The sequence below is a fragment of the Crinia signifera genome, chromosome 2 (assembly GCF_055691185.1).
Source record: "Crinia signifera chromosome 2, ASM5569118v1, whole genome shotgun sequence".
Classification (NCBI taxonomy): domain Eukaryota; kingdom Metazoa; phylum Chordata; class Amphibia; order Anura; family Myobatrachidae; genus Crinia; species Crinia signifera.
The window spans coordinates 180,089,062-180,100,384 of NC_139218.1; the positions used below are offsets into that span (position 1 = coordinate 180,089,062).

At 46.3% G+C, this 11,323-nt stretch overlaps 1 protein-coding gene across 2 annotated transcripts in view; it reads right to left on the reverse strand.

Moving 5' to 3' along the window:
- Positions 1-1,323: 1,323 nt before the first annotated feature.
- The window catches only part of PAFAH2 (platelet activating factor acetylhydrolase 2), a 51,329-nt gene continuing 41,329 nt past the window's right edge, over positions 1,324-11,323 (reverse strand). For both annotated transcript variants that reach the window (XM_083173265.1, XM_083173264.1), the window contains 2 exons: positions 7,923-8,071; positions 1,324-1,549 (listed from right to left, as the gene is read on the reverse strand). In XM_083173265.1, coding sequence (XP_083029391.1) covers positions 1,452-1,549; positions 7,923-8,071 — 247 coding nt within the window. In that variant the 3' untranslated portion in view covers positions 1,324-1,451. The remainder of the gene's footprint in view (positions 1,550-7,922; positions 8,072-11,323) is intronic.

The following is an 11,323-nucleotide window of genomic DNA, read 5'->3' on the forward strand; positions in this document are numbered from 1 at the left end:
CTCACCGGTGCTGCTGCGGGCTGCGGACCCACCGGGTGAAGCCCCTTCAGTGATCGCTCAGAAGCCACCACACAGTACTTGATGTACAAGGCATTCTAATCGATCACTTTGTATTAACCGGCAGGGCTGTTATACATAGGGGACCCGCGGGGCCGCACATTAATATCGCTGTCTGGGTTACACACACAGCGATATTCAGACACTTTCTGAGCGTTTTAGTAAAATAATGTAAAGTCGCTCAGAAAGGGGCTGAATATCGCTGTGTGTGTGTAGGGCCGCTAGCGGCCCTATCTCATAATGGGGCAGATGTATTAAGCCTTAACAAGAGATAAATGCAAGGGTGATAAAGAGAGATAAACATCCAGCCAATCAGCTTCTTACTGACGTTTTTCAAACACAGCCTGTAACATGGCAGTTAGGAGGTGATTGGCTGGACGTTTATCTCTCTTTATCACCCTCAATTTATCTCTTTTGAAGGCTTAATACATCTGCACCATTGGGGCAGATGTATAAAGCAGTGATAAGGGAGGAGAAGTGAGCCAGTGGAGAATTTGCCCATGGCAACCAATCAGCACTGAAGTAACATCTATAATTAGCATAATATGGGCAGTACAGATGGTGTAATGCTGCCTCACAGCACTTGAGGTCATAGGTTCGATTCCCACCATGGCTCCAACTGTGCGGAGTTTGTATATTCTCCCCGTACTTATGTGGGTTTACACTGGGTACTCCGGTTTCCTCCCACAATCCAAAAATATACTGGTAGGCTAATTGGCTCCCAAAAACTGAACCGTAGTTTGTGTGTACATGTGGTAGGGAATATAGATTATAAACTCCACTGATGAATGTACAAATATTCTCTGTAAAGCACTGCGGAATATGTATGCGCTATATAAGAAACTGTTAAAAATAATAAAATAATAATTATATAAAATTATAGAGAGGAACTGATTGGTTGCCATGGGACACTTCTTCACTGGCTCATTTCTCCCTTATCACTGCTTAATACATCTGCCCCATTTTTACAATTTGAAAACAAATTATGTCAAACTATCTATTTATGTGCGACTGTAACAGCACCTTTTTTTCACATTATTTCAGGAGTACATAAGAATGAATTCACCACCACTGTTTCTTTCGAAGTATAAACTCCCCACTCTATTCTTGTTATGTAAGTCTCTTGCACAATTGATGATGTTCTATGTTTGGCACTTTTACATTACAGCGTATCCTCTGCAGAACGCGCTACTGTCACAGCAATAACAGCAGAGAGAGTGCACCCAGCAGCCTAAAGAACACTGAACTCACACAATGACAGTCACATTTTTATGAACAGTGGTGCTTTTATTATAACACAGGGCTCTCTTATTGTGACAACAAAGCATCATTTTATTATTGTTTTTCCCAGGATCCAGGCCATTATCTATTTTAGGAATGTTCTTGTAGTGATATCAAAGTTTACTGGAATGTATTATTGGAAAACCTGGAATGATTTCTGCTTGGATTGCTTCACTCAGATCTTCCAATTTAGGGACATTTCCATCCAGATCTGACAAAAGACAGATGCAGCAACTGAGTACATGATATGACAGAGCAAGACAGTATAAACAGGCACACATTGACACAGCGGGATGCAGTTACAATCCCGGCGGTCGGGATCCCGGCGTTCAGAATCCCGACGCCGGAATCCCGACCGCCGAAATGCCGACACATTCTCCCTCCGTGGGTGTCCACGACACCCCTGGAGGGAGAATAAATTAGTATGCCGAGCGTAGCGAGGCACCGGGCCCGCTGCGTGGCGAGCGCAGCGAGCCCGCAAGGGGGGGCGATCCACGTCCCCCCCTTGTCGGCATTTCGGCTGTCGGGATTCCGGCGTCGGGATTCTGAACGCCGGGATCCCGACCGCCGGGATTCAATACTGAATCCTGACACAGCAGAACAGGGACGCTTCCATTGCAAATGATCAGGAAATACACTGAGCTGATTTGGGGCGATTCTGATGAATCGGGCCTGCAAATCAGCCCAAATCGCGTGGTCCCGTGCGCATTGGACCTGAGTCAGTGGCTGGACCTACCGCCTGTCCTACCACCTGACCTGGGAACATAACAAATTGTGATGGATCGCATGCGTCCCGGCCCGCGGGTATCGGGTGGCTGTACACTGCTGCAAGACATCTCAGCAGTGTATGGGCACTTTTACACATAAGCAATGGAAAACTTTTATAGTATATTAATATATTTTCATAGCATTATTCATCTATATATATGTCTAGTGTATGTGTGTCACCAAAACACTGCCATCTGTTGGCAGCAAGTGAAACTTCATATCTTTCTCTCACAGAGGCAATCGTGTACAATTAGCTGCCTTACTAGCTTTCAAAACATGTGCTTCGAGCGGGCTTACTAGTAAATGATATAATGCACTGGTGCCAAATACACAAATAAAGGTAATTATTTCATTTTAATACCTTATGGAAAATGAAAAATGTTTTAATCTTGTTTTTATGAAGCATCTATACCTAGTAATTATTTTTTATATGATTATAAAACCTGATGTAAATTACAGTTCTGACATGGGTGATAAAGAAGTAAATGAAAAAGAAAAATGATTGGGACAAGCACAAAAAGAAGAATGGAAATTAGGAAAATAAATGAAAATCTAAAAATACAGAAAACTTTATGAAATGTAGTGTCCTTGCATGAGAGGACAAATATCAAAGATTTTATATACCATATATACTCGAGTATAAGCCTACTTTTTCAGAACATTTTTTATGCTGAAAAAGCCTCCCTCGGCTTATACTCGAGTGAGGGTCCCACTTGAGTCAATAAGTTTTCCCAGTTTTTTTGTTGTAAAATTAGGTGCCTTGGCTTATATTCGGGTCGACTTATACTCAGGGCTATTTTTCTGCAGGCTCCAGCAGGAACTGTGGCCCTTATTCTAGTTCACTCTTTCTGACAAAATATTTCTTAGATGGACAAAACCATGTGCACTGCAGGAGAGGCAGGTGTTACTTGTGCAGAGATAATTAGATTTGGGTGGGGTTTTACACCTGCCTCACCTGCAGTGCACATGGTTTTGTCCATCTAAGAAATATTTTGTCAGAAAGAGTGAACTAGAATAAGGGCCACAGTTCCTGCTAGAGCCTGCAGAAAAATAGCCCTGCTTATACTCGAGTATATACGGTAGTTAACTTTCATTTGATGATTTTGGGGGCTAAATATGAAGAACAAACAATGTGGTTCTGACAGATCTCTGTGCATGGATGTAAATGGCAAGTGTTTGCATGGAGCACATGTGCAGCTGTGTTGCTGTGCATATTTGCATAAGTCGTAGTATTCTGAGATGCATGGGACATGGACAAATCTGTCTTTCCATAAAAAAGGGATGGGGAAGAGAAGCCTGTGTCTGGCAGACATAAAATGGGACAGGTGGCATAAAATCAACACAGGATTTCACCTGCAATTTAATTAACTGCCACATTAGCCCAGCAGGTACGGGAGGGAGGTGGGTTCAGAGGAAATTTGAGGGAAAAATTACTTCACAGAAAGGGTAGTGGATTAGTGGACTAGTCTTCCATCAGAAGTAGCAGAGGCTAAAGGTGCCCATACACGGTAAAATTGCTGGGTGTGCTGAGATGCGTGCTCCCGTCACACATCTCATCGCACAGCTCAAAAAGTATGTGCGGCACATACTTTTTGTACTAGATATCATCTCATCTCATTGCATTGCAAAACCTATGCGATGCAATGAGATGAGATGCAATATTGTATACAATAATTGTACCATGTATGTACCGAGAAAGTCGGCTCCTGATTGGCCGCTAGGCGGCCAATAGAATCATTCGGATGAGAGGCGCTGAGGATGAAACATCTCTGCGCCTCTCAAAGTCCATCGGGTACCGGCGGCTGATGCGGCGGAGACTGAGAAGATGGAGAAGATGTTCGCCAGAGGACCTGGTGAGTTGGATTTCCTTCCACAGGTCCCCCATGGATTTCTTCGGATCCAGGACCCCGGACTCTTCAGCCCTGGACCCCCGGACCAGCCCCGGAACCAAGGCACCGGACCCAGGGACCTACCGACGGGCTCAAGATAGGTAAGTATCAGTATGTATGGGCTTTGGATGTAATAAAGTTTTATTTTTATTGTGTGTCAGTGTGTTTATTTGACTATTTTTTTTCTGTGGAACTACAAGTGCCAGCGGGCCCTTTAATGCCCCGCATGCTGGGACTTGTGGTTCTCCAAGTCCCAGCATGAGGGGGAGGCTTGCTGGGACTCATTTATACAAGTCCCAGCATGAGGGGGTGGCTTGCTGGGACTTTTTATACAAGTCCCCCCGGCCAAAGCATTCAGCCCTCTGACCAGTTAGCCTGGCCAGTCATAGTTCCACAGTAAAAGACAATAGTTTTTCTTCTATTTTTTTTTACACTGAATCAGCCCGGTGGCCACCAGGGACAGCACCAGGCTTCAGCCTGGTCAGGTAAGTCCTGGAGGGGGGGGGGACCCCTTTATTGGGGGGGGGTCCCCACTTCCCCAGGACCCCTGGCCAGGCTGACCGGTCAGAGGGCTGAATGCTTTGGCCGCAGAACCTTATATAATAAGTGTCCCCCGGCTGTGGCATTACCCTGCTGGCTGGTTTGGCCTGGGGCTGGTTCTTAAAATACGGGGGACCCCTAGTCATTTTGTTCCCCGTATTTTGGGAACCAGCCCCGGACCTGGAGCTGGTTTTAAAAAATCAGCGATGCCCTATTTGTCGGGTTTCCTGATTTTTTAATACCAGCCCGGGCTCTTCAGCCTGGTGCTGGTTTCGGCAGTGGGGGGGACCCCACGTCGTTTTTTTTAATGGGTAAAAGGGTGACTAAAATTACTAACCCAGCCCATTATGATCATTTTGTTCACATATGACGTGTCATTAGCCCAAATCGAGACAGTGTGTACGGTGGTACAATCTTTTTCTTGCGACTGTTTGGATGGGAGTACATCGGACGTCGCAAGTAAAATTGTACAGGTGTGTACGCGCGTGATCGGCTGTTGTTTGTGGATGGTCCGACGGTCGCAAGAAACAGGGATTGTATATATGTGTACCCAGCTTTACCTACTATCTTTGGATGGCCGACTATACTTCTCCTCACTCTGGTTCTAACCCTAACCTCCCGCCCACAGTCTAACCCTTATATAGAGAACTTGACAATGTCAGAATGTCACATCTATACAATTTTGATATATGCCTGTCAACATTTTAACATTGTTAACATCATAACTGTCAGCATTGAAATTTTGAGATTATGAATGTTGACAGTTATTGTCCACCTACTGACTACATACCCTGGACGTCTTTCAGGAGCTACTGTATGTACCACAGTTATAATTAAACTCATGGGGAAAATAGTATACATTAGTCCTATCCTATTTTCTATATTAACAGACCAAAAACTGACCATATATTCTAGCGTTTCAGAAGTGTTTTTTTTTTTCATATCTGTACCCAATTTCAATTACAATCACTATACTCTGAGTGGCAAATTTACTAGAGTATGAGGTTTTAGAAGTGAGAGATGTTGCCTATAGCAACCAATCAGATTCTACTTATCATTTATCTAGCACCTTATAGATGATTGCTAGACTCTGCTTGGTTTCTATTAGCAACATCTCTCACTTACTGTATGAAAACTCACACGTTAGTAAATTTACCCTTCAGTTAAAAAAAAAATAAAACATACCACCTGCTACTGCCACAGTGGGCGAGATTCTCCAAACTAAAAATGCCATAAAAACCCTGTTTTTGGGGTTTTTACCGCATTTTCATATGCAGCAAAGCCCCACCACGGGGTCTTTACTGCGGGGTGTTACGCCAGTTCTAGATGGCGTAACCCCATGGAAGACTATGGGCTTCCCTTTGCGTCCCACGCTGCCCCACACCGATCCGCGTCGCCCCCCTCACCTGTGTTCGTGCAGCCTCCTGCTGTGCTGACCGGACCAGTGACTTCCTCCTCCCTGCACAGCTTCCGGGTGCAGGGAGGAGGAAACGGAGCACCCACAAAGCGAGTAAGGGTTCAGGGAGGGAGGGGGGAACTGCAGCACATCACCGGGCATCGCTTTTGCGTTAATAATTGCATATGTTACTGCATATGCGATTATTAACACTGCGAGTTCTGGCTATGTGCAGCCGGAGTTATTAGAGAATCCCGCCCATTGGGAGATACATGCTGTTACAGAGTTTTAACAAACTTCCAACTACAATATGAATTATAATAACATACACCATTTTCGTTTTGTGAAGTTAAAAGGTCAGCCTTAATGTACATTAGTTTATATATATTGCCATAGATTTTACTCCGTCCTTCCCATACCTTTAATTCTGCCACTCCTTGGGAGCCAGCGGTTACATGCAAATACCATTTTCATTAATTAATTCCTGAAACATGTAATTACATGAAAAACACAAGAACTGTGCATATAATAACCTGTTTTCATTTAGTCTTCAATTTATTAAGTTAAATAGAAGAAAATCTGAAAAAAATATATTGTTTTCATCCTGTGCGCCATGCACTGTAAAATCTGGAGGTTATCATTTTAGTTGTTAAAGGATTTATCTGCATTGTAACGATATACATTTAAAACTGAACAAAGAGTATTAGACTGAAACACTACAGAAAGCAAATACAAGTAGTAGCAAGGCTGGGCGCAACTAAAACTTTGTGGGGCTGCCCCATAGCAAACTCTTCAAAGCCCCCCCGCCCCCCCCCCCCCCCCCCCCCCTTCAAGAGAGAGAGTGGGGAGAAAGACAGAGGAGTGAGAAAGAAAGGGAGGGGGATGGGGGGGGGGGAGTAATGAGAGAGAAAGAGAGAGAGAGTAGCTAGAGAGAGAGAGAGGGTGTCAGGGAGAAAGGGATGAGAAAGAGAAAGAGCACCAGGGTGACATAGAGAGGGAGCAAGAGAGACACAGGGGCAGGGGTGCAAGTGGGAGAGAGAGTCAGGGAGGAGAGAAAAAAGGGAGAAAGAGAGAGTTTCATGGAGAGAAAGATGGATAGAGAAAGGGTGTCAGTGAGAGAAAGAATGATACAGAGAGGGTGTCACAGAGAGAGAGAGAGACAGTGGCAGGTGGGTGGTGCATAGACACTATCTGTGCTGATACGGATTCTCCTTCATGTGGTAAATGATAAGGGAGATATGCAAGACAATGTAGTAATGGTCAGCGATGAGTAGCAAGATGTCGAACATTCATAATGCAGCCGGCCAGGCAGTGGGACAAACCCAATGCAATGCAATAAGCTGATGTACTGCATGTTCTGGAGGAGATCACCTCATTACCAAGGCAAGGCTTCCTGCTTCACCTCAGTAATGAGACATAGCAGGAAGTGGTATAGTGGCACGATGCATGACGCTATAAAACATCTCCCCCACTTTAATGAAAGATGACAGATGATGTGTTTCAGAATTGCTACATTTTCATACTGTTCAGAATCAGACTTAAAACATTCATGCGACTGAGAGATATGTGGGATGAGGGAGGACTTGGATTTGGTGATAAATCACCAGCTACTAGACACAAAAGAAGCAAAAGACAGAGTAGATGTTTACAAGATTTATAAGCTCTTGTTTCCTGATGACATATATTGAGAATCTTACAGTTAAAGTATAAAGATTATACAGAAGTTCATGGGCCAGATTCTCAAAGCTTCAACAGTGATAAAATGGAGAGTGATAAACAGCCAGCCAATCAGCTCCTGCCTGACATTTTTTAAACACAGCCTGTGACATGGCAGGCAGGAGCTGATTGGCTGGCTGTTTATCACTCTCCATTTTATCACTTTTGAAGCTTAGAGAATCTGGCCCCATAACTGTTAGAAAGGAATGGGGAAATGTAGGTCAGGATGAATATGCTGGTATTCTGTATATTACCAATTCATTTGAGAATCTTACCCAAGTGCTTGTGGAGAAAGTCTAATGATGAGTTGACCATGATCTTCAGACACTGATGTGGGTCCATTCTTCCTAGTGGGCCTGCAATTTTATTTGCCAGGTACCCAGTAAGAAAGGCGAAATCTGTTTGACTCTGATGGACACAGCCCCTAATGGATAAAGAAACAGCCAAACAAATTGAACAACTAATAGCTTAGTAACAAAGATCCCCCCCCCCCCCGCACCGCATAGCAGGCGCTAATGATAAAACATTTTCCTATCTTAGAGGCAATACAATAAGTGGCAAAGATACTGATCTGAAGATTCAACATCTACTAGAAATACACGGAGGGGGTTATTCTGGTTGATTCACAAGGCTGCTAATTCGCCACCAAACCCCTCCCAGCAAATGCCGGGCCACCCGCCCGCCCCACACCAGCCTCATTACCATGAGAACACCCTGCATTCTCATGGGAATGCCCATGAAACACTGGGCGTTCCTATATGGTAATGGAAATGCCCGGCGCCCCACGCTCCTCTCTCCCCCCCCCGACCACTATGTTGGGTGTGTGCACAAAACAAAAACATCGGTCCCGTGCTAACGCAGACCTGCTGCGTACACATCTAATATGTTTGTTATAAAATCAAGGAATAGAAGATAAACTCTTAAAATGTAAGATCATGGAAGCAAATGTATTAAGGACTAGGTGATTCATCATGCCCTACGGGCGCTCTTCACACCGTCGTAAGGGTCTGCGCCCCCTTAATTTGTGAACGTTTGTATTGTGAGACATATGGTTAGAATTGTATGAAAGATGGCCTGTATTGCAACTTGAGTTATAGGTGAAATGTGTTAAATAGAGAGCATATGATTTGGAAGGGGGTGTGCATTGTTTTGTTTAATTACAAAGCGGTTACAGAGTAAGATGTACATTGATAGTGTGGAGGGTACAGTGACATTTGTGGGTGTGTGCGTGCGTGTTGTTTAGGTGTGTGTGTGCAATAGTATAGTAGGGTTTTTGAGTCAGCGCCTCCCCACTGGTGGAGGTCACAACACAGGAAAACAGGAGGCTGGGTAGTGATAGGGGTGTGTGGACATAAGGGGGACTAAAGAGGAGGGTGTGGGACACTGTGCAGCTTCTGCTAGTGGGTGAGGGTCCAGCGTGGCAGCACAGGAGTACAGGACGGTGCCCCTGAGTCAGTGTCTCCTCCTACTGGGTGGGAGTTAGGGTGCATGAGAGCAGGAGGCTGGGTGGTAAAGCATGATAGGGGAATGTGGGCAACACAGGGTGAGCGGGTCCCCACTGGCGGAAGTTACGGGGCAGAAGAAAAGAAGGCAGGGCAGTGATAGGGGTGTGTGGGCATGAGGGGTAGTAAAGGTTTTTGGCTGTTGCAGAGTAGGGATGGCCATTGGTGCAGACGCCATCGGTGGTTGGCATTGATGGCGATTTTGCACCCTGCCATTGATAGTAGTAAAATATTACTTGGATAACCATCAATTGTCATCCATTATATCTGACTGAATAGGCCGTGGGTCAATCAGAATTCGGTGGCGTGAGTTCCGGGTGTGGGGGGGCGGAGCTATGCTCTGTGTCCCGGCACCTTAAAAAAATTTGAAACTTGATCGGTTCTCCTTTGCCATCGATGTAGGGAAACCATCTGGTCCTCCCACATCTATGGCAAAAGTATTCAACATCGGCCATAAACCATCGATGATTTGAAATTATTGATGGTCGATGGGCATCCCTAGAACTGGAGGAGGGTGGGGGACAGTATGCAGCTCCCGGCAGTGTGTGAGCATCTCCTCCCACTGGGAGGGAGTGAGGGTGCATGAGAGCAGGAGGCTGTATAATAGTGGTATGTGGGTAAGACATTGATAAAAGTTGTGGCGCTGGTGCAGAGGACCGTGGGGACACTCCTGGCAGTGTGGGAACCTGCAATGCAGCAGCCACGGTCGGATTTCCCACCTAGGGGCGGCACTTGCTTGTGGCGGTACAGGATCCCCCATTCTCAGGCGGGTCCGTGAAATGTGGTCGCGGGATCGCGGGGGTCTGCTGGGGGGGGTGTGAAATTGCGGGAAGGGGGTCCCGCAAATTGCAGGAGGAGGTGTGCGGGGGTCCGCGAATCGCGGGAGGGGGGCGGGGTCCGCAAATTGCAGGAGGTGGGGCGCGGGAAGGGGGCGTGAATCACGGGAAGGCGGTCCGCAAATTGCGGGAGGGGGGTTATGGCGGTCCGTGAATCACGGGAGGGGGGGTCGCGGGGGGTCCGTGAATCACGGGAGGGGGCGCGGGGGTGCCGTGAATCGCGGGGGGGTGAATCAAGGGAGGGGGTCGCGGGGGGCCGCGGATCGCGGGAGGGGGGGCTTGTGAATCACGGGAAGGGGGGTCCGCAAATTGCGGGAGGGGGGTTGTGGAGATCCGTGAATCACGGGAGGGGGGGTCGCAGAGGGTCCATGAATAGCAGGAGGGGGCGCTGGGGGCCGTGACTCAAGGGAGGGGGTCGCGGGAGGGGGGGGGGGGGCGGAGAAATCGTTGGAAGGGGGGTTGCGGGGGGGCTTGTGGAAGTCCCTGAATCACGGGGGGGGGGCGCGAATCGTGGGGGGGGGGGAGCGCGAATCGTGGGAGTCGCGGGGGTCCGGGTGTGTGTGCCTCTCACTTACACCATGGTGAATGGTGGGCGTGGGGAGATGATGTCAAGGGGGTGGTGGTGTGTATTACACTGGTCTTTTCCCTAGGGGGGGCGGGTTTGTGTATAACGCTGGGTGGGAACGTTATACACACAGGGGATGAGTTACAGTTCTGGCTAAATATATAAGAGATTAAGGATCTATTTGGAACACCTGCTTAAAAAATATCCCTTAGACATTGGCGGTAACCTAAACCAGATTTCTTGCAACCCTGCAATATCTATTTGGAACACCTGCTCAAAAAATATCCCTTAGACATTGGCGGTAACCTAAACCAGATTTCTTGCAACCCTGCAATTTCCATAAATCCACTTACAGCCAATGGTTAGAGACATTTCTTACAGCTACAGAACTTGGCGGTATAATGGTTTATCATACATATAGGAAAATAAAGTATACTGTTGAGGGCTTTGGGTATATATTTGATTAATTACAATTATTTTAAGAATTCCAAAAAATTACTATATATATATATTGATAAAGAAGTGTCTTCCATTACTAAAAACCTAAATCCTATCCACCCCAATCTGTCTACAAACGAACGAACGACATGCCTTACAATCTCTTATGTCCAATAAAAACCTGATCATTCGTGCAGCAGATAAGGGGGGTGCTGTAGTACTCTAAGATATTGGGGACTACGACAAAGAAATCCAGAGACACTTATCCGACCATTCCACATATAAGATGCTTAACAGCAACCCCACTCCGGCTTGCAGAAAACAACTCAATGAAC